The sequence below is a fragment of the Mesoplodon densirostris genome, chromosome 20 (assembly GCF_025265405.1).
Source record: "Mesoplodon densirostris isolate mMesDen1 chromosome 20, mMesDen1 primary haplotype, whole genome shotgun sequence".
Lineage (NCBI taxonomy): Eukaryota > Metazoa > Chordata > Mammalia > Artiodactyla > Ziphiidae > Mesoplodon > Mesoplodon densirostris.
The window spans coordinates 12,541,902-12,564,236 of record NC_082680.1 but is presented as its reverse complement, the minus strand read 5'-3'; the positions used below and the strand labels follow the sequence as shown (position 1 = coordinate 12,564,236).

The window sequence follows — 22,335 nt, the reverse complement described above, 5'->3', positions numbered from 1 at the left end:
TTCAAAGACAAGGACCACATCTTTTGATCTTTGTATACCTGGCATGTAAACATTATTTGATAAATACATGTTGAGTGAATGAAAAAAAAAAAGAATAAATGAAGTAAGAAACCATAAAAGGAATTAACGTTCAGTGTTTGAAAATAATGAGAAAAGATTAAGACTGATTGAAGACTAAGTAGCAGCAACCTTACTGATTCCCAGTTCCAGGTAAAATGGGCAGATCCTCAAGCATCTCATTTGATGTGAATGCCAGCCATTTCTGAGATGTTTGGAAATATTTAATAGGGTGCAGAGGATTCTGGGTACTTGCTAAGAAACTTCTGGTGATGGTCATTACATCAGAACACACCTGTCTAAGGCTTTGAGGAATAAAAAATGAAGGTGTCCTATCCTGCTGCTTTCTTACGGCAGTTCTAGGTATGGACGCTGTTGCATCAGCTCCCACTGAGAGAGACAAACAGTGGCCCCACCCTGGCCCCCGGCGTGCCAGAGCCACTATCAGCTCCCAGTCGGATGCAGGAGCTCTTGAGCTGAGGTGGGGTCTACAGATGGGGTAAGAGTCCACAGCTCCGTCAAGTTTCGGGCTGACTGCCACTGTTTATATTAATAAGTCTATAAACTCTTAGGTCTTAGGGATAAGGGGGGAAAAGGGAGAAAAATGTTCATCTGTGTTGGGAAATGTTTGTACTAGGAGCTGCCTGCATGTTCACAGTGAGTGCTGAGCCTCTAGCACAAATTTTAAAGACCCACAGAGCTGCATTTGGAGGAGGAAGAGGCGGGGAGGAGCAGTAGACCTTCCTTACACCATACCCGAAAGCCACCTGAGATCTGTGGTTTGTGACGGTGTCAGGAAGGGTTCTACTGACGCCTTGAGCAAAGGGTCCAAATAATCAAACTACAGCAAGGTCTGCTTAGAAAGCCCAAAGCAGAGAAAAATCAAGCAACGTTGCAGATGCATAAAAATAGATACAGGTCAGGCAGAAATACGGAGACCAGAGCTTGTAGGCTGCAGAAGCCAGTACCTCATGTTGTGTCGTGTTGTGTTCTTTCAGCCAAGCAATAAAAACCAAAGAGCAAGAGAGGGCCTGGGTAGGTAAGGAAACCAGCTTGAGGAAGAGCAGACTCATACTGTTACAAACACAGACTACCAGCCTTAATATATTCACGGGAAGGAAAATCAGCTCAGCTGGGAGAGAAGATTCGAGCAGATGATGAGATGGAGATGGAGAGCGTACGTCTCCTGCTGGCTTCCATGAAAGGCAGTGCTTCCCAGAACAAAGGGATGCCTCTGAGGACTGGCACTGCATCTGTGATTAAGCCTTTGAAGAATACACCCTCTCACTTCAACTCAAGGCCCAATCCACTAAAAGAATAAAACCCGCTTTCTAAACAGGGGTCTGAGATGACCTTGTTGAAACAGCTCCCTCGACACTTGGAAACCCTTTAATCATATAAGGAAAGCCACTGCTCCCAGGGTCTTCTTCGGCACCATTCACTCACAGGAAGTGGACAGGACCCTCCACACTGGTGCCTCAGTCCAGCCTTTGGAGAGGGGTTGGGTCTCGGGGGAGTGGGAATGGATCACTTCCCTCCATGGGTCTGAGTTCCCCATAGAATGGATGTGCCTCTCTGGGCCAGCCTAGACCAGCCAGGACGCTAGGTGGGAACAGGAACCAAAGTCGTCTCTGGAGGCCTCGTCTCAAAGACGCTTCCCTGAAGAATGCCATAATTAAAGGCTTTGAAGCTCACCTGAGTCTACGGGCACCACAGCCAATTGGTATGAAAAGAAACTATGAAAGCGAACGCTACCTCCTACCTAATGGTGAGGAGAGAAGACCCATTATGAAAAAAGCTAAGGGACCCAGAGAACCGCAGGAAACAGGACTTCATCATCTGAAATGTAAAAATGTGGTAGAACTGTGTGTTAACTGCACACATAGATCCTACCTCTCCTCAATGAGGCCTTACGGGTGTTTTAAAAAAATAAGTGTGAGAGGTAGAGAATTTAGCAGAAATTCTCTGGGAGAATATTCTTTCTGTCTCTGTCTCTCTGACACACACACACACACACACACACACACACACACACCACAATCCAGTCACACTACGGCTCTACAATCTAAAGGAGGCCATAATATTTTACCCATGAGGAAAAGAGCGAAGGAGGTGAGAGAGCCTGCACCACCCTTTGGGTCTAGAGTGTTGAACGTGAGTGTTGAAAAGAAGAGGGAAGTTTTATCACATGATATTGTGGGGTTCTGAGATCTACAAGTAAAGGTTATAAGTACTTAAAAAAATATCTTCAGTTGTTTCAGGCTTCTCTGAATGTAGCACGTTTTGAAAACTGAATCACGTGAGGCCCCTGCTTAGATTTGGGTTTCACGCATTCCTTCTAGAATAGTTGAAACAGTTCCAGTTAAAAGTAGAGACTCCTGCACACACACAACCCCGCTTGGTACCTTCCCTTACTATTCCCATATCCGATATCTGTAGCCCTTCCGACGCTCTCCTGGCGATTTCACTCAGAGGCTCCTTTTGGTCTACTGACTTCAGTAACGCTTTTCATACCCCCTTCTAATTTTCACCCTTCCTGTGAGTTTGTACACACCAGCACCAGGTGAGATGCCCTCCCTGCCCTTGGGAGAGCGCTAGAGAGCATCTACAGAGAAAGATCCTAAAGGACACATTTCCCACGACTATTATCATGATTATCTTGCCTCGTGAAAAGGGTGAGTGAGCATCATTAGGATGATAGAAATTTTTAGATAGGGGGTGCAGTATTTTGGGTTAAGGAAATAGATAAGAACTTTTACTCATGAGGCAGGTTCCCTTAATATTGTTAAACTCTGATACACCAAAAGGATAACATATATCCTGAACAAGAACCAATAAGAAGGATGCCTCTACTTTTAATAGTAGGAATTATCCTGAGCACCCGAGATGGTGACAATCCTCATAATTCCCCAAGTAAGACAACAACCTGGGCTTCCCTGGTGGTGCAGAGGTTAAGAATCTGCCTGCCAATGCAGGGGACACAGGTTCGAGCCCTGGTCCAGGAAGATCCCACATGCCTCGGAGCAACTAAATCCGTGTGCGATAACTACTGAGCCTGCGCTCTAGAGCCTGCGAGCCATAACTACTGAAGCTCACACGCCACAAGTACTGAAGCTCGCCTGCCACCACTACTGAAGCCCGCGCGCCTAGAGCCCGTGCTCTGCAACAAGAGAAGCCACCACAATGAGAAGCCCGTGCACCACAAAGAAGAATAGCTCCCACTCGCCTCAACTAGGGAAAGCCTGTGTGCAGCAACGAAGACCCAACGCAGCCAAAAATAATTAAACAAAATAAATAAATTTATTAAAAAAAAAGACTACAACATGGTCCCCTTCTTAGCGCCTCCCAGGAGGCCTGTCTCTTTTATGCAGAGGACCCTTTGTTGAGTATTACATAACAATGCACTTGAGGATGGGGACTACATTTATTCAGATTTGAGTCTCTACACCTATCACAATGTATAGTTCATAGGAGCATTTAATAAATGTTAGTTGAAGGAATAAATAAAACTAAGAAGTTCCTTAATCACTGGATCATTTTCTCAAAGTTTTTATTTTTTAATTTTATCAGTTTACATGTGAAAGCTTCAGTCAGGGTCAAAAAACTAACTCTACAGCTTTGGGTAAAAATCATTTTGTTTGGCTCTCAGGGCTTTAAGTTGCAAGCATCATTTGTGGAATCCGTGGGTTTCTGTGGTGAAACAAAAGGTTTTTCCTTTAAGATATTTTGGGTCTACAAATTTTCAAGATTTTATTTTACGGTTTCTCCTTTTTTTGGATTAAAAATAAAGTGTGGGTGTTGGGGGGCTTGCTGGCAAGAAGACAGAGCAACAGCAAACAAACAAGCAAACAAAAAAAGCCACTTTGATTAAGCACAGTCAGTGAGCTCCGTGAAGCGTGTTTCAGCCCGATGCCAAATGACGCTCACTAAAATTGCAGCAATTTTTGATGCACATGCCAATGTTTGTGTTATTTTTACTTTAAAGATGTAACAGATTGCTCCAAAATAAATAATTTAAGCCTAATGTTTCAAAAGATTCCAAGCGCTGTGTCTTTCACTTCTGTAACCAACAGAAGCAACCCTCCTCCTCTCTATGTAACACTCCTTTGGGAGGGTTGTTTTCTTGCTTTGTTTTTCAAAGTAGAATATTATTAAGTCACGAAAAACAATGACATACTGATAGATATTACGACATGGATGAACCTTAAAAACATTATGCTAAATGCAAGAAGCCAGACATAAAAGGCCACGTATTGTATGATTCCATTTATACAAAATATCCAGAATAGGCAAATTCATGGAGACAGAAAGTAGATGAATGGTTACCTGGGATTGGGAGTAGGAGGGAATGGAAAGTGGCTGCTAATTTGCATGAGGTTTCTTTTGGGGGTGATGAAAATGTTCTAGAATTAGACAGTAGTGATGGTTGCACAACGTTGTGAATACAATAAAAGTACTGGATGTATACTTTTAAAGGATGAATTTTATGGCAAGTGAATTATATCTCAATACAGCTGTTATAAAATAAAATTTAGGGCTTCCCGGGTGGCGCAGTGGTTGAGAGTCCGCCTGCCGATGCAGGGGACACGGGTTCGTGCCCCGATCCCGGAAGATCCCACATGCCGCGGAGCGGCTGGGCCCGCGAGCCATGGCCGCGGAGCCTGTGTGTCCGGAGCCTGTGCTCCGCAACGGGAGAGGCCACAGCAGTGAGAGGCCCACGTACAGCAAAAAAAAAATAAATAAATAAAATAAAATAAAATAAAATTTAGTATCCCTCCAAAAAAAAAAAGAATCTATTTTTCACCATCCTTTTCCAAATGTCATAGGTTCTACTGTTGTTCAGCGCTGAAGTGATAACTCCTCTTATCCAGGATAAAAGGGAACAAACTCCATAACATCTAGATTTGTGATCTGGTGGGAGGAGGGTGTGGAAAGGGTGCAGAGAGAGGTCTGGGTTGAGAATATAACCCACGTGCCACGGAAATCTACAATGTCCACACTGATGCTTCTTCAGACGTCAGGCCACGAACAGTGGGTCAGATTTTACACCTGATGCCCTCAGTTTAACTTAAAATAGCTTCAGACATGGCAAATTAACTTCACTCAAAATGTCCCCATCCTCAATCAATATTGGACTTCTTACTGGATTGTTTGCCTTTATGGTACAATCTAAGAGAAAAGAAACATCTATGATTTAAAAAAAAAATCAAAAGCAAATATTTATGCTCTTCTGTCCTCCCTAAATGAGCCTGAATGGCTTTTAAATTCAGAAAATAAAGATGAAATGTAAGAATACCAGAGCAATAAACTGACAGCCTTGTGTTTTCATTAACATAGGTCGCCACTGTGAGGTGCATCAGATGATCGGGAACTACATGTGGGACCCCGCCACCAACAAGTCATTTGACATAGGGGTCAACAGAGACAGCCTGATGCCTCTCTGGTGGAACGGATCAGAACCTCTGTGGATCACTCTGACCAAGGCCAAAAGGAAGGTCTACATGTACTACTGGCCAGGTGAGTGTGTTGACATCCATGCCTGTCCAACCTTCCAAATCTCAAAGCACCATTGTAGTCTCTGAGAACAAAGCATGTAGACGTGTTTGAAGACCAAGGCAGGATTTAGAAAATGGGGTCTTTGTTCAAGAAATGTCTTATGGACATGTTTATGGACATGTTTCTTTAAATTTTGGACATGTTTCTTATGGACATATTTCTTATGGACATGTTTCTTTAAATTTTGGTTCAACTCTCTAACATCAGACCAGACATAATGCCATTTCCTAATTCCCTTGGTTCAGCAGTGTTTCTGCAGTATATCATGCGTTTTCGTGGGTAAAATTTTGGATACACTGGAGAGATAAATTATAGGGTGCTTATTTGCTTTACAAAAGAACTTGGAGTACCATTTCTACAGATTTTGAGCTCCCTTGCAATACTGAAAAGAGGATTCAAAGCTCTTACAACTTTCTGGTTGGGCATTAAATGAAGTCCCTTTATATTAATATTCCTCCTGTACACCCTAAATCAATGAGAAACTAAAGTACTTAACTTACTTCAGTGAGGGAGGTAAGCACTCATGCAGACTGCCCTGGCTGCTGTGAGGGGGCTTCAGGAGACTCTCATCTTGTCAACCAAACTGTTTCATTAAGGATGACAGGATTCAGTGACAACAGAATACTCAAACTCACCACTGACTTCGCATTGGTAGGGTGTGTTCCTGGTGAGTGGACAGTATAACTTTTCCATGCATGTGGCTGTCGACACGTTTTTCCTAGCTCTTCATGGTGCAATACTGATGATTGTCATTGTGGGAGAAGAGATCAGGGAGGCCTAGAAGAAATGAAGGGATAAGTGGGGAGAAGCATGTGGATGGATCTTGCTGGCCTGGGCTGGAGACGGCAGCCGCCTGATGGAACTGTGCGAGCCTGGTGGGTTCTGGGGGGTGGGGGAGCGGGGGGAGGGGGGAGGGAGCCTGGGCTGAGTCACAGGGGGCCACACCGAGGACGTGGGCCTGGAGCGAGAGTTTGGAGGATGCTGGCTGCAGGTGGTCACATGGAGAGCTGCTCTGGGGGCTCAAGGCTGTGCCAGCTCTCGGAGGAGGAGTGTCAAGCAAGGATGGATGGAGAGCAGGGAAAGCAGACCCTGTGCTGAGGGCCCTGAAAGCTGCCGCAGGGCAGAGACTAGCATCCAGAGGTGAACCCAGGACGGCCAGGGCAGCTGCGTTACTTCAAAACCCGGCAGGAGAACAAACAGACAGGCTGGTTCTGCGGGCAGATGCAGTGTCAGGGGAGCGCTGGAGTTGCTTCAGAAGACGCCTGGGGTTCGGTCCATAGCGGCCACCTGGGCTGACATAAGAAGAAGCTTTCAAGCACGGGAAGGGTTGAAGAGAACTCTACCTTAAATGGAGGCTCAACTTTTCACAGAGTTGGACGTAAGGTTAAGAAAACAAGTGGGTGCATCAGCCAAGCTAATCAGACTTGATAGAGGAGCCCAGCTCAGGTTCAGCCCAACGTGACGAGATCCAGAGCTGAAAGACGTTGCTGCGCTTTGAGGTCTTTCTCAGCAATCATCATCAACAAACACAAGGGCCCACAGGCACAGGCCTGGGAGGGGGCAGGGAGCAAACACGCGCTCTCAGGGACCACCTCCAAACGAACCTGAGGACCATCAAGATGAATACTGTCCCGATTCCATAAGGGCCATCTTCCACGGTATCCAGTTAATGTAACTTTCTGTGTCTTGGAACTTGATCTCTTCTTGCTCTGAAGAGCACCTCCCCTGGCATCTCCTCCCAGATCCCCACATGCCTCCTGCACATACACTCTCCTCGGATGGCCTTCTGGGTAGCCATGGATGCCAGTGCTCATGGAAAGGGGGGGAAGATCTTAAAGGAGACGGTTGCCATGTCTCAGACTTCTCTCAGCTGTATTACAGAGCATCACTCTTTATCTCATCCCGGAGAGTCTGGCTCCTTAATCATAATCAGCAATTTGAATTCATGTACCACTGAGTAGCTACAAAGTCTCAGTGCTAATGTGAATGTAAAATATCTTGTCGCTCCTCCAAAATAGCTCCTGAAGGGCAAGAAATGGCCAGTTGCTTTCTTTGATTCACAGTTCAGCAGCTAATGTGATGTGACAAATACACCTTGGGATCAGTTTATGGTGTTTCCTACCAGGAGGGCAGAAGCTAAAACAGATAACCTCCTAGAATTTCCTCAGTGATCTAAATGGAGATTAGCTAACCATCTGGCCGTGTTGAAGTCTTGATAGAAATGGGATGAAAAGTCTCCTATTTCTTAGACACTGTCCAGTCCTTCTAAACTGGATCCACAAATAAAGGCTCCTTGAGAACCAGCTGTCTCTGAAGGCCCTGCCCCCCAGCCCAAGCCAGGCGTGCTCTGGCCCCTGCATTCTTACTGGTTGACAGCTGAGGGATTAACGATCACTGCTGTCCTTTCTCCCTCCACCTTGGTCCCCTCCGGCCACAGCTCATAGCCCAGTGCGTGTTCATTTGTCTCCGCAAGATTTAGTGAAGTGCAGTGGCATTTCTTCTAAACATGACTTGGTTTTATTTTTCTTCTCAAACCCTCCTCTTCCTTCTGCAGTCGCCACCAGACATTGTACAGACCTCTTGATGAGGCCTGGAAAGTCTTTATTGCTCCAGTGAGCTGTGTTATGACACTTTGAGCCTTGCCATTAAGTCAATATTTAGAAGTGCAATTTAGAAATAGCAGTAGTTCAAGTCCTCCTGTCAGGTAGATAAAGCAGCAGACTGAAAAATTGATCCCTGGTAAAGAGTCCAAAAGACCCCACCTCAAGCCTTGAGAAATTTAATATCGTAAACAGACCCTTTATTATCCCACCCAGTGGTGCCATGGAGCTGTGCAGAGGAAAATGTGCCTCAGGGAATGATCCCAGGCCCTAACTCAAATATCTGGGGGGGAAGGCTCCCCCAGATCAGCCAGGACCAGCGTCACCAGGACCTAGGAGTGCTCTGGAAAGGATGAGAGCTGAGTGTGTGTCATTCACTAATTTTATTCCCCTATTCCATCCCTCTGGTTTGAGGTCAAAGGAGTTTCATTGAAGTGGGGGGAAAGAAGAGGCTCCAATATTCACCTCATATCAAGAGCAACTCAAAGAGAAGGATGCCTTGGGGGAGGAGGTGAAGTGGGGGAATATAGGAGGATAAGTATTGATAAGATATTGCATGGAAGTAGAGTTTGAACTCCTTGGACAGTCGATGCTCCCTTACATAATGGCAGCAGTTTTTAAGTTTATTCTTATGGCTCTCGTGAAATACAAAAAAAGGAACAAAAAACAGCCGCCTTTTAGGAGTCTGTGGTTTAAAAACTCTTTGGAGCAAGGGTCTGAAGACTCTCAGTTCTACATCTTCAGTCATGATTTTGCAGTATTAACTCCTTATGGCCAAGCAGTCAGGAGGAGTTGGGGGCAACCATTCATATGGCTCCGGGAGGGTGTTGGGTGTGGGTCTGGGGTCTTCTGCTGGCCTCTTCCCGTCCTGTGCAGGTGTTGAGGCAAATAAGACACCTTTTATGTGGGGAAAGACACATTTCCAGCTGGCTTCTCCTCCCCTACTTCCCAGAGGTGGGCTGGCTGGGGAGTTAACAGATGGGTATCTGACTCAGCTCCAGTCAAGTTTTGGTTGTTAAAAATAAAGAGGATTGGGCTTCCCTGGTGGCGCAGTGGTTGAGAGTCCGCCTGCCGATGAAGGGGACACGGGTTCGTGCCCCGGTCCGGGAAGATCCCACATGCCGCGGAGAGGCTGGGCCCGTGAGCCATGGCCACTGAGCCTGCGCGTCTGGAGCCTGTGCTCCGCAACGGGAGGGGCTCCAACAGTGAGAGGCCCGTGTACCGAAAAAAACAAAAAACAAAAAACAAAAAATCAAGAGGATTTCCTCTGGATGCGTGAGGAGGCACGCGCTGACTACGGATCAGGAATTGTGGTTGTTCACAGAATCTTCCCCTTCCCTGCTGTGCTGGGTCCCTGACAACCTTCCATTGGGCTGAACTTAGATGAATGCGCTTAGCCTCAGGGGAGGTCCGGAGCCCAGCATCAATCATGCAAATGTGTGGGTTAACGTTACAGCCAAGGTCTTGGACTCTACTTACATGACTCCAAATATCTGCATAAAAACTGAATTTTTTTTCAGGCAAATATTTAACAATCAAATACAGGGGGTCCAGATTTTCACTAAATTTTCCAACACTGACACCAATTTGGCATTAAGCTTTAAGATGTATGTAATTTTAGGACCAGAAGAGGCTTTATTCTGTATGTAGTTTGCTGGTTCCTACACTTGTAAATCAAGACCTCCTTAGGATACTGATAAAAACTATGGAATTTTTTTTTTTTTTTTTTTTTTTTTTTTTTTTTTGCGGTATGCGGGCCTCTCACTGTTGTGGCCTCCCCCGTTGCGGAGCACAGGCTCCGGACGCGCAGGCTCCGGACGCGCAGGCTCAGCGGCCATGGCTCACGGGCCCAGCCGCTCCGCGGCATATGGGATCCTCCCAGACCGGGGCACGAACCCGTATCCCCTGCATCGGCAGGCGGACTCTCAACCACTTGCGCCACCAGGGAGGCCCTGGAATTTTTTTTATTAGAAAAACAAACGCATACATACTATACACACAATTTTGTGCTCATGTAATACAAGGGACTACAATGATGAGGACTGCCAGATGGTCTTTAACGTGGCAATACATACATATGTATAATATCTAGTTGATTTGATTTTTTTTCAATGTGAGGGAAACGTCTTAGAAACTCAGTAAAGTATCAATGAAGCCCAGACTCCTCTAGTTAATGCCGTCTGCCAAGAGTAGGCTTGGGTTAAAATTCTCTAAGACTCTCTGGGTCAGATTCACCTTGAGTCCTTTCCTTTGTTTGTTGGTAACTTGGGTAAGGTCTGCCTCATTGCTCTTGTCTGTCTGCGTCAGCAACAAGGAGATTACAAATTCACATCGCAAGTTAGAGGTTGTCTCAGAGAAGTGATCTATCTTCAAAAGCATCCTGCAGGATTTCTACGGGTCAACCATTTCTGCTGCAGAGAAATTGAGGAGGTGGTGCCTTTCTGGACTGCTGCCTGCAGGGGTGACTCCCCCAGCACTCGGAAGTCTTCCGAGCTGTCCAGCCACATCCAGTCTCCTTTTGCAGGATGGTGTCTTGGCCAAAAGAGCCCATAGTTTCTCAGCAGTATCTGTTACGGTAACTAGGAAGCCTTAAAGAGAAATCCAGGGACAAACTTCCACTCTTCACAAATCATGGCAAATCTGTTTCTTCATAAAACATCTTAAAAGGATGTGACTCAAGGCCCTGTAATAAGCTCTCAGGAGACGACTGTGAGCAACACCAGATACAGGCTCTCCCCACCCTACCCCCAGCCCCCCAGAGAACCTACCATCCATTCAGTCAAGGAGACATGTGATAATCTAATACTCGCCCAGAGAAATGAAAAGGACACTTGTTTAAAGTATAACAGTGAAAAGTATATTGCATTATGACCTCACCTAATAGGGGATCTGGTTTCACCCAGAGGGTGAGGTGAGTTAACACCTGAGGGGATGGACAGGGTAGCGGGGTGGGAGCGCAGGAGCTGGCAGGAGGGAGCATCCAGACCCAGCGAACGGCATATGTTAAGGGATGGATGTGGCATGTGGATGGGCTGGAGAGAAGCTGAGGCCAGGCCAGGCTCCATGGGCCAACTGAAGAATTTGGTCTTATCCTGAGAGGAGTAAGAAGTCACTGGAAGGTTTTAAGGAAGAAGGTGACAGTACCATATTTGAATTTGGCAAGATTACTCTGGCAGCACCGTGGAGAAAGGAACGCAGGCATCAGAGGGCCTGGAGGAGGGGCGACCAACCCGTCAGGAAGGTACTGCACAGACCTAGGAAAGAGGTGAGAATAGTGTGGATGAGGGTAAAGGAAGTGGGGAGAAATGGGTGGGTTGGGGACATATTTAGGAATTGAAATTGCCAGGGCCTGGTGATGCACCGGATTTGGGATTAAGGGACCGAGCAGTGACGGGCATGACACTTGGTCTCTGGCTTACAGGACTAAGGAGGGAAGGTGTGTCTTTGCCCATTCCGGGAAATGGAAAGAGGAGTGGTTTGGAGGCAGAGGAACATCTGCATTGACTCTGAGACATGTCGCGTTGTGTGCCTGGAGCTCGACGAGTGAACTGGAGATACACAGATGTGTGGTTCTCGGGAGGGCCCGGGGCCGGTGAAGCTGTGGGCAGGAAGGTCAGCCGGGGGAGAGCCCACGTGAAGAGAGACGATGGCTCCAGACACAGCCTGGGGTGGAGGAAGTTCATGCTTAACGATCAGATGGGGCGAGTGAGTCTGCGGAGGAAACAAAGATGGACTTCCTCGGGAAGCAGGAGAGAAGCCAGAAGAGCTGGGAAAAGTATAAGGAGAGTGATGCCATCTTTTGAAGGCATCTGATGGGGGGCTTGATGTCACCCGAGAGGCAGGGGAGGCGCCACTGGAGAGCGACACCAGCTGAAATCTGTTGGCCCCTCTTGTGACAGAGACCAGAGGAACCAAATGGTTTCAAGAGGGGAGTGGCCATCCCTGGGCTCACTGTCGAGCGACACTGCAGGGCGGCAGAGACAGCGTGTGGATTTATTATCTGGGGCATCGCTGGCAAGCTCTGAACTTTGTAGCTGTTAATTTCTTTAACATTTTTCAACTCAGTCTCAAGAAAGGTCCATTATAATAACCCCAGGGTAGCCTTTAATTTCCCTCTATTGCCCGAGAGTCTGCTTGAATAGCGGCAATGATCATTGTACCTCATCTAATACTGGTTTTGAAGAAAACAAAGTGTACAAAGAATAAAGTTCCCCATGATTTTTTCCACAAAGACGATTTTCAATTAAACAGGAAAAGTAACATTAAAAAAACAAAAAAACAAAACACCTTTTATTGTTCTGGTTAGTGAACCCTCTGACTCCCGCTGGGAGTTCGTATATTCTAATGATGAACAAGCACATCTCCTCAGGTCGGGCGGCCAGGTAAGGAGTCAGCAGTCACCATCCACCGTGGATGATGCTGGGACTATAATAGACACGGTAATGCATGCGCAGGTGGGACAGATTCCTAGGAGCATCTGAGGCAGAGGGAAGGAACATGTACTAAGGTTCAAAGACGAGCAGGCAAGGGCATGTCGTGTTCCTGAAACTACAAAGAATACGACAAGGTTGCAGCTGAGTGACTAAGGCAGGAGTGAAGAGATCGGAAACTGGAAATGGCCAGATCTTAAGAATCAGGGCCCTGGGCCCTGGTATGTAAAGGGACTTGCATTTAAGGAACAAAGGTGTTTTAGGTCATATCAGTTGCAGAAACAGATAAGCCCCAAAGTCTCAGTGGCTTAACCCAATGGAAGTTTATTTTTTGCTACAGAAAGTCTGAGAAGGGTAACTGTGATCAACAGTTGACTCTCTGAACAAGGATGCAGACACTGGTGGGGACTGAAACGTGTCCCCCAAATCCGTACCTTGGAGCCCTAGTCCCCCATGTGGTGCTGTCTGGAGGTGAGACCTTTGGGAAGTAATCGTTTGGACGAGGTCATGATCCTCTTTACTCCCGCTGGGTCTTCCTTTCTTGCTGTTTAAGGGACATCTCTGTTCTTGTTTCTCCCTCCTTAGGAGTGATTCTCCACCCTGGGTATGTTAAGAATCCCCTGAGGCCTTTATGAAGTCTCAGAGCCCAGGCTGCATCCTCAGAGGTTCCGACATCAATGGTGTGGGGCGAGGGGCTGAGGACTACAGTGAGAGACCCTCCGCAGTGGGCCTGGTGCACAGACCTAGTGTGCCTGCCCTGGGTGCCCACAGCCAGGGCATGGCTTCCAGCCCCGCACTCCCATCTCTGCCGGTCACACTGTCCCAAGCAGCCTCTTCCCGTCCTTCTCTCCCCACTGCCCCAGTCCCCAGGGTCACTCTGTGTCGTTGGCGCTGGCCTGTCTGAAACCTGACATCAACAGGGAAAGGAGAAGAGATGAGTAGTTTGAGCACCTGAAGTGAACTGAGCACTTCGCAGACATAATTTCACTCAATCCTCACAACAGTCCTAAGACAGGACTGCTGTCTTCCCCACTTTACAGACGGGGGCATGGAAGTTCCCAGAACACACAGCCAGGACACAGTAAGCCGGCTGGGCTGCTGCCGGGGCTGCCTGAGTCCACGCCCCGCGCAGGGTCCCTCCCTGAGCTTGGCCAAGGCCAGGGAGGGTCTTCCCACCGGCCATCCCAGGTTTGCGAGTTCAAGCCCCCCCCACAGCCCAGGGTGGGAGCAGAGGGATTCATGGGGAGGAGTCCTGACAAAGTGAAGAAAAGAGCCCGGAGTCGGGACTTCCTGTAGAAACTCAGTCCCCAGTAGAGAATGCTGGAGGCTTGGCTTTTGGTGGCCAAGGCAGGCCTACATCCCCCCCCCCCCCCCCCCGCCAGGTCTGTTCCACTTTCCCCCTCGGCACCAAACACGCCCTCGTTGTCAGTGGGCAGGGGGGCTCAGCCACCTCTGCAGTGCTTTTCCCAGCTGGTGGGCCGCTGGCTGTCGGATCCAGATCCAGCGTCTGTCAGAGGGATTCCTTAGGGTGGGACAGAGACGTGGCCCTTTCACCTCACCAGAGCCCTTTGTGTGCAGAGAGCTCTGTGCCCTCCCCGCCTCTCCCCTCCTGTTCTCCCTGCTGTGCTGGATGGAGCCCTTAAGGAACCTCAGGGCAACGTAAAGAGCCAGAACATGACCGGAAAGAGACCAGTTCAGCCACTTCTTTGCCGTGGGACCTGGGGGCAGTCACTTAATCTCTCTGTGCGGCGGGTTCCTTATCTGTCCCACAGGAATGACTACGTGTACCTCTCAGGCTTGCTGGGCATGTGAAATGAGATAGGATATACAGAATATCCGACCAGAATATATGGTTAGGAGCTATATAGTAACCCCACCCTTGCCCCCCAATTCTTAAAAGGGAGCTTCAGCCTGTGTCCTTCTAATGTGTCACATGGGGTGCACGGGGGAAGGGGGAAGCTCTGGCCAGGTCACTCTTGGCCCAAAACAATGCTGCAAGGTCACATCAGGGATTCAAATGCACACTTGCAGCAAAGGCCACAGAGTGAAACACAAGTCCTGTTTTAAATCGCCATGAGAGTTCTGAGACAGGCCATCATGGCCAGTCAGGGACGGGAAAGGGGTTTCCCAGGAAAGGGGTGGATGGAGGGGTCTGGCCACTGGGTCATCAGAGGAGGGAAAGGGGACAGAGTCTGGCTTTTTGATGCCTCAGGGCTGCGGGGCAGAAGCCATGGACAGGGCAAGCTGTGCACACAGGACTCTGTGCAGAGGTGGCGCTGAGTGCTCGAGGTGTGGCCACTGGGGCGGCCCTCAGTCTCTTTGCCTAGGTGTGCAGAGTGCTGGCTTTGCAGGGCCACATGCAGCACTCACTCCCGCTCCCAGCCATTCCTGGAAGTGGTTCAGAACCAGCTCAGAAGTTGGAGAGTTCCCCCAGATACATGGTGGGAGGAAAAGGGCACTTTGTAAGACCTGGGGATCACAGGCTCAAACTGGAGGGCTGGAGGGTGAGGAATCCCTGGGTCGGCGCTAGAGTTCTGGCAAGGCCGCTGGCAAGGCTGAGCCTGCGGTCAAGGGCTTGCCGGCATCCTGCATCCCGAGGAGGCCCAGGCTTCTTGGATCCAAATACCAGGAAACCACCTGCTCCGGGAGGAGGCTCTGGTGGGGACCACCACGTGTGCAGCAGTCGAGATGCCTTCCCCCTGGGGAGCATGACATCACTTGCAAGATTTAGATGACCTTGAGGCATGTGCCTCAGACCCAGAGATGCTGCTTGTGGCTGATATGAGGGGCACCAGGAGTCCCTCACTCCTCACCTGGGCCTGCTGGGGAGGAGGACGGTCCCTGACCCTGGCACAGAGACTTGCCCATCTAAAGCTGACTCACGGAGGCAGAGATCGCATCTCACCTTTGGCCTCGTGATGCCTTGCTAAGGTTTCGCCACTGCCTTCCTAAAGCAGACACCCAGCCTGGGTTAGGCACCTGCCCCTCTGCCCTCAGGTTCCTCTCAGGACTCAGTGAGTCCTTTCCAGTTGAGTTTCCAGAATCTGCTCTAATGGATGAGTGCTTCTCATCTCACCTGTCTGCCCCTGTGCACAAGGCCAGTCTGCATGGCATCCTGTGTTCAGGCCAGCCCACCACACCCCCTCCCCAGGTCAGAAGAGACCTCCCGGCCCTGTGGGCCCGGCTGACCTGGGAAAGGGTGTCTGAGATCAAAGGCCACACTTTCCCCAAGGACTTGTCCCCATAAGCTCCTGTGCATCAGATGTATCTTCCTGGAAAAGGTGACATGTTTCTAAGAGTTAATTAACTTAGCTGTTTTAATAAGCTCTCCTGAGACACATATTCAACCGTAGTACACCTGCCTCATGTCCCATAAAACGCAGCTCACAGGGGTTATTGTCACAAGGTGTGTGTGGAAGTTGGAAGCCGGGCGGCACTTGGAAGCTGGGACCTGTGTTCCAGGAAGTTTAGAGAAATGTGATTTTCATGGGCTCAGCTTCCTTGGAGGGAGTTGGCAGGAAGCCAGGATCAGTCAGGAAAGCAGTGGAAAAGTATCAGAGCCAGGAAGCTGATTGCTAGGTGGCAAGGAGACCTTGGAAAAGTCACTTCTCCCATCTCAGGCCTTTGTTTTCTCAGCTGCAAAATAAGAGGCACTGGGCCTCCCTGGTGGCGCAAGTGGTTGAGAGTCCGCCTGCCGATGCAGGGGATACGGGTTCGTGCCCCGGTCTGGGAGGATCCCATATGCCGCGGAGCGGCTGGGCCCGTGAGCCATGGCCGCTGAGCCTGCGCGTCCGGAGCCTGCGCGTCCGGAGCCTGTGCTCCGCAACGGGGGAGGCCACAACAGTGAGAGGCCCGCATACCGAAAAAAAAAAAAAAAAAAAAAAAAAAAAAAAGAGGCACTGATGTAAGGCTGCCGTGAAGGGCCGTGAAAGCTGTTTGTTGTGCCCGGATGCTGTGTCCACGGGGGCGTGGCTCACACTATAGTCGTCATAGATTTGCATATTTATTTTGACAATATATTGGTCTCTGACAGTCATGTTGCTATGACAAAATAGATATATTAAAATAATTGTCTAGGGCTTCCCTGGTGGCGCAGTGGTTGGGAGTCTGCCTGCCGATGCAGGGGACACGGGTTCGTGCCCCGGTCCGGGAGGATCCCACGTGCCATGGAGCTGCTGGGCCCGTGAGCAATGGTCTCTGAGCCTGCGCGTCCGGAGCCTGTGCTCCGCAACTGGAGGAGCCGTGGCAGTGGGAGTCCCGCGTACCGCAAAAAAAAAAAAAAAAAAAAAAAAAAAAAAAAAAAATTGTCTAGCAGATGTAAGTTAAGTGTTTTGAAGAAGTGACTAAAAAAACTTTTTTTTGGCACAAAGATGCATGGGCTTAGTGGTGGTCCTCTTTGGTTGTCCTTTAAGTTCCGTCCAACTCTATATTTTCTGCTCAGGATATATTTATTAGGTTGCTGAGATGGGACTATCCCAGCAGGAAGGCAGACTCTAGACAGACATAATATGAGGACCTGAACAATGAGCCCTAATTAAGGGCAATTCCCTTTCAAGTTCCCTGGGAACAACGAGGAAATAAGATGGAGGAAAGTCAAAGCCTGCCCTTGAAGCACTGGTGAAACCAAAATCTTACTGCCAAGTTCCTGGTTGGTCTTTGAAACTGCAAAAGCCAGGCCACTGCCTTTGTGTCCCCACACACCCCTGTGCAGAGAATCAGGAATCCCTGCTTTCCTCAGGCACGGTGGGCTGACCTGAAGGACCTCAGTTGACCAGATCCACACTCCCTGGGAGGCCATGAAAATGGCCTGGAGGCAACAGCCCAAGAGGCTGAGCAGTGCGCCTAGGTTCATGGACTGAGCCCACGGTGGGTCCAGAAAGGGGCCCACAGGCTCCTGATTAGAGAAATAGCACGTGGGATCCACACAACACACCCCTTCCAGTCTGATGATTTCCATCAGGTAAAGACTAAGGAAAACCAAATGAAGCCCCCAGACTAATTCTTCCAGGAATAATGAGCCTTGCTCTCTCTAAATCTACCACCTTCACTAATTCCATGTTCCATTGCATCGTGGCATCTGTCATTGCTTGCTGGCTGTTTCCTTTGCCGGTCATTTTTATTCATTCTGGGTTTTAAGATTAGAGGTCTAGTGACTTTGGAGATTTCACCTGGGAAAGACCATTCAGGACAGAGAGCACAGAATGACTGCACTTGCCTCAGTTTTTGTGAACTTGGGTACCGGTCTCTCCCTTCTCAGGGCCACATGAAGGTATGTAGCTTCGATCCAAATTAATCTGTCTGCAGCGTCAGGGCATCTCTGCTGGGTTGAGACACAATCTTTTCACTCCTCTGTCTGGCTCTCTGCTTATCTGAAGAGACAGTAAGCAATAATGCTCCGTTTGCTCTGCAGTCAAGGTTTTCCCTCTCTCTGCTCAGCTTATAGAGCTTCAGCTGGGGAACAACCCTGAGAATAAATGACAACTATTAGTCATATCTTACCTCCAACTGCCTGCACCACTCTAAGCCCTGCTGCTTTCTGAACTTTACAGTTCCCTTAGAGTAGCAGCACTAATGCCTAGTTTCCTGGTTCAGTGTCTTCAAACTGTAAGGATTTCCAAGAGCAAGATTGATTTTAAGGGAATCTCTCTTAAGATCATCAACTTTCATATATATTGCAAAAATTGTCCTGATTAAAAACATGTCCTTTTCCTACTTTATATAAGAAAGGAGTACCCCTCAGCAATCAAGAACCTTAATAAGGTTCATTGCCTCAGTATATAAAAGCCTCCAGGGCCAAACAAAGAAACAGTTCAAAATGTTGGTGTAGGTGTATAGAAAAGAATGCATCTAGTGACAAAATAACAAAACGTAAAAATAGTTAAGTATTTTCCAATGCTCTCTTTTAAATTATTTAAGAAAAACTTAATTGAGTTGTCAGCTGAAACACTATTTAAAAATTTATGATGATATATCACTATGTGAATGTTGGCATTCAAAGGAGCTATTCAAAGAATTAAATGACAGACTACTTCTATTTCCATCTACTTATTTATGTAAACAACTTTCTTATCACTTAGATTTAACAAATAGGAATAGAATGGATTCTGAACTTGTCTCATTCTAGAGATCAATCATATTCATCCATGGATATACAAACTGATTTTTAAAAGCATCCTATTCCTTTCATTATGAGATGCATTTCCAATAAAATGTAACTTTTTATTTTAAAAGATCATTTATTGAAATTTGGGATTCCACTGGTACAATGACAGGCAAAGCTACTTTGAAACAACTCTTCTTGCCAGCAACAACTGAAAACGCTGCTGGACTCTGTGTGTGTGTGTGTGTGTGTGTGTGTGCATGTGCACGTGCACGTGCACGCACACACAGTGTGATGGATCAGAGACAGACTAAGACCTAGAGAACAAGGTGTATCTGGAAATTGGCACCATGTCTCCCCTTCATTTAAACACTGATCGTAGAAGCAGCAGCTGAGAGACTAAGAAGCTGAACTGAGGTTTTGACAGAATCACAGGATGGGGGAAATGACAAAAATTGGAGTTCACAGGCCACCAAGCAGAAGAGATCTAGTAAACATCCTAGACTTGCAGTTGGGACAATAAAGGACAATGCCCTTGGAGTAAGAAGGAGCTAGAAGTAAACTAGGGGTGAAACCCTCTGGAGGACTGAAGCCTTCATAAAGCCCAAGCTGAGCTTCGAGTCATCTTTATCCCTGACTAAATCCACTCTGGGTTAAGATGGTCTGCCTATAGCCTAGATGCCCTTCATAAGCAAAAGCCAGGGCTCTCTAGAAAAAGATAACAACATATGGAGTGTCAAATGATATCTACAATTTTTTGTATACCATATGCAGCATTCAGTTATAAAAAATAACCAGAATATGGGAAAAAAGGTCTGACTGGAAACTCAGGAGAAATAAACAAGTCTTGACTGAAAAATCAAGAGAAAAACAGTAGACAATAGACTCACACCCACTGGTCCAGATACCGATATGACTTTAAAGAGAGCTATGATGAAAGAACTAAATGACAAAATGGAGACCTGCACTAGTAAGCTAGAATCTTTTTTAAAAAGTGAACTCTATAACTGAAGACAGCTCTCCAGCTTAAATAGGCAAAAAGATGAAAAAGGCAGAAAAGAATGTTTGAGACATATGGGACATAGTGAAAAGGCCACAGAAGGATTAGAGAGAGAAGATGAGACACAAGTAATATTTGAGAGATAAAGTTTAAGAACTTTCTGAAACAGACAAGAAATATCAAATCATAGACTCAAGAAGTGCTGTGAAACCCATGAATTTCAGAACTGCTGATACCACAGAAATGAGAAAAACTTAAAAGCAGCAGTAGAAAATTGTTCAGAGAAGCAGTGATAAGACTGACAGCTGACTTTCCAACAGAAATACTGGAATCCAGAAAGACAATAGAATGATATCCCCAAATGATAAAAGAAAAATAATGATCAGTTCTATATCCAGTGAAAATACCCCTCAAAAATGAAGGTAAGGGACTTCCCAGGTGGTTCAGTGGTTAAGACTCCATGCTCCCAATGCAGGGGGCCTGGGTTCAATCCCTGGTCAGGGAAATAGATCCTGCGTGCCACAACTGAGACCCAGCGTAGCCAAATAAATAAAAAAAATTTTTTTAAAGGAAGGCAAAATAATGACTTTTTCTATAGACAGAACACTGAGAGAATTTATTGTCAGCACATTTAGAGTGGAGGAAATGCTAAATTCTTAAGGTGGAAGGAAACTTGTCACAAATGGAAGCCCAGAGATGGAGGAAGGGATGAAGAGCCACAGAAAGGGTAAATGTGTAGGAAAAACTAAATTAATAATAATAGTAGTAATAATAATGTTTAGATTAAAAACCCATACGGAATGGAAATACATGACAACAGAAGCACAGAGGTAGGAGAAATGTAAAATTCAAAGTTAAAGTGTTTAAATGTTTTTGCATCGCCTGGGAAGTTGTGGGAGTGCAAATTTATATTAGATTTCGATTGACCAATATTTCAATTTTTAAAAATCATCTCTAGGGCACTATTCCAGAAAGAGATTAGTTAAAATATACAAATAGCAAGGTAATAGAGGAGAGGAAAAGGAGCAATAATAATCATACATACATAATCCAAAAGGAATTAAGAAAGGAGAGAAAAACTGCCAAATGTGTAATGAATACAAGACATGTATTTAGGTGGCTGATTTAAGCATAAAAATTTCCTTAAGTACATTGCAAGTAAACGTTTATTTTTTTACTAATATTTCATTAAATACTCCAATTAATCTGAATGAGTCTATTTATATAAAGTTCAAAAGCAGGTAAAACTAATCTACAGTGTTAGAATAGTGTTTACACTTGGAAGAACAGTGACTAAAATGGGGCATGAGAAGGTGCCTGTATGTGAAAGTTATGTTCTGTTTCCTGATCTGGGTGCTGGCTACACAGCTGCATTTACTTTGTCAGGATGAATAGTACACTTACCATTTATTCACTTTGTATGTATCTATGTTAAACTTTAATAGAAATTCACATTTAAAACAACTATCAGACTGGATAAAAGCAAAAACTAATATATGCTGCTTATAAAAGATGTACATTAAATGTAAGTATGCAGAAAAGTTGAAAATAATAGCATTTTTAAAAGACATAGCACACACTCACCAAAGGAGAGCTGGTGCAGCTATAACATCAGTCGGTGCAGACTCTAAGCTTAGACTATTTTTAAGATAAAGAAAGACAGTTCACATTGATATAAAGTTCAATCTACCAAGAAGTTGTAATAATTCTAAATTTTCATACTCCTAATTACACAATCTCAAAATAAATAAAGCAAATATTGATAAAACCAAAAGGAGAATGGGTAAATTCACAATGATAATAAGTTTTAAGACATCTTTCTCAGTAACTGATAATATAAGAAAATAAAAAAATAGGGTACAGAAAATTTATGAAGCATAATTAACATATTTACCTAATTGATATTACTAGAACACTGTACCCAACTACCACTAAATATACATTATTCTCAAGTACACATGGAACATTTGTCAAAAATGACCGTATTTTAGCCATAAAGCATTTCTCAACAAATTGGAACTGTATGAAACCATACAGAATGTGTTCTCCGACTACAGTGTAATTAAAGTATAATCAATAATAAAAAGAAAAATTTCAATTCTATATATTTGGAAAATAACGAGAGACTTCTAAATAACTCATGGTTCAAAGAAGAAGTAACTATGGATATTTGGATTGTGGGATGCAAGTAAAGTCATTCTTAAATGGAAATTAATAGTTATACATCCAAGTGATGACAAGGGTGGAGTAACAAAGTCTCATATAGTGCCAGGAGGAGCAAATTAATATAGCAACTTTGAAAGCCTATTTGGCATTATCTAATAAAGGTGAACATATGCACACCCCAAATCTAGCAATTCTACTCCTACACATATTACAACAGAAATGCATACCTAAGTGCATCAAAGAACATGTACAAGAATGTTTATATCAGCATTACTCATAATTTTTAAAAACTGGATATTCATACAATAGAACTTTTGTGTCTTAATGGGTATATTAGAAGGAAGTTGGAAGTTATCACTAAAGATATGTTTTTGGTTTCTTATTACAAAAATAACAGATATTTATTTTAGGAAAGTTAGTTCAATT

At 45.9% G+C, this 22,335-nt stretch overlaps 1 protein-coding gene across 2 annotated transcripts in view; it reads left to right on the top strand.

Annotated features, from left to right (window-relative positions):
- The window catches only part of ENPP6 (ectonucleotide pyrophosphatase/phosphodiesterase 6), a 98,407-nt gene that overhangs the window by 42,587 nt on the left and 33,485 nt on the right, over window positions 1-22,335 (top strand). For both annotated transcript variants that reach the window (XM_060085886.1, XM_060085887.1), the window contains exon 2: window positions 5,395-5,574. In XM_060085886.1, coding sequence (XP_059941869.1) covers window positions 5,395-5,574 — 180 coding nt within the window. The remainder of the gene's footprint in view (window positions 1-5,394; window positions 5,575-22,335) is intronic.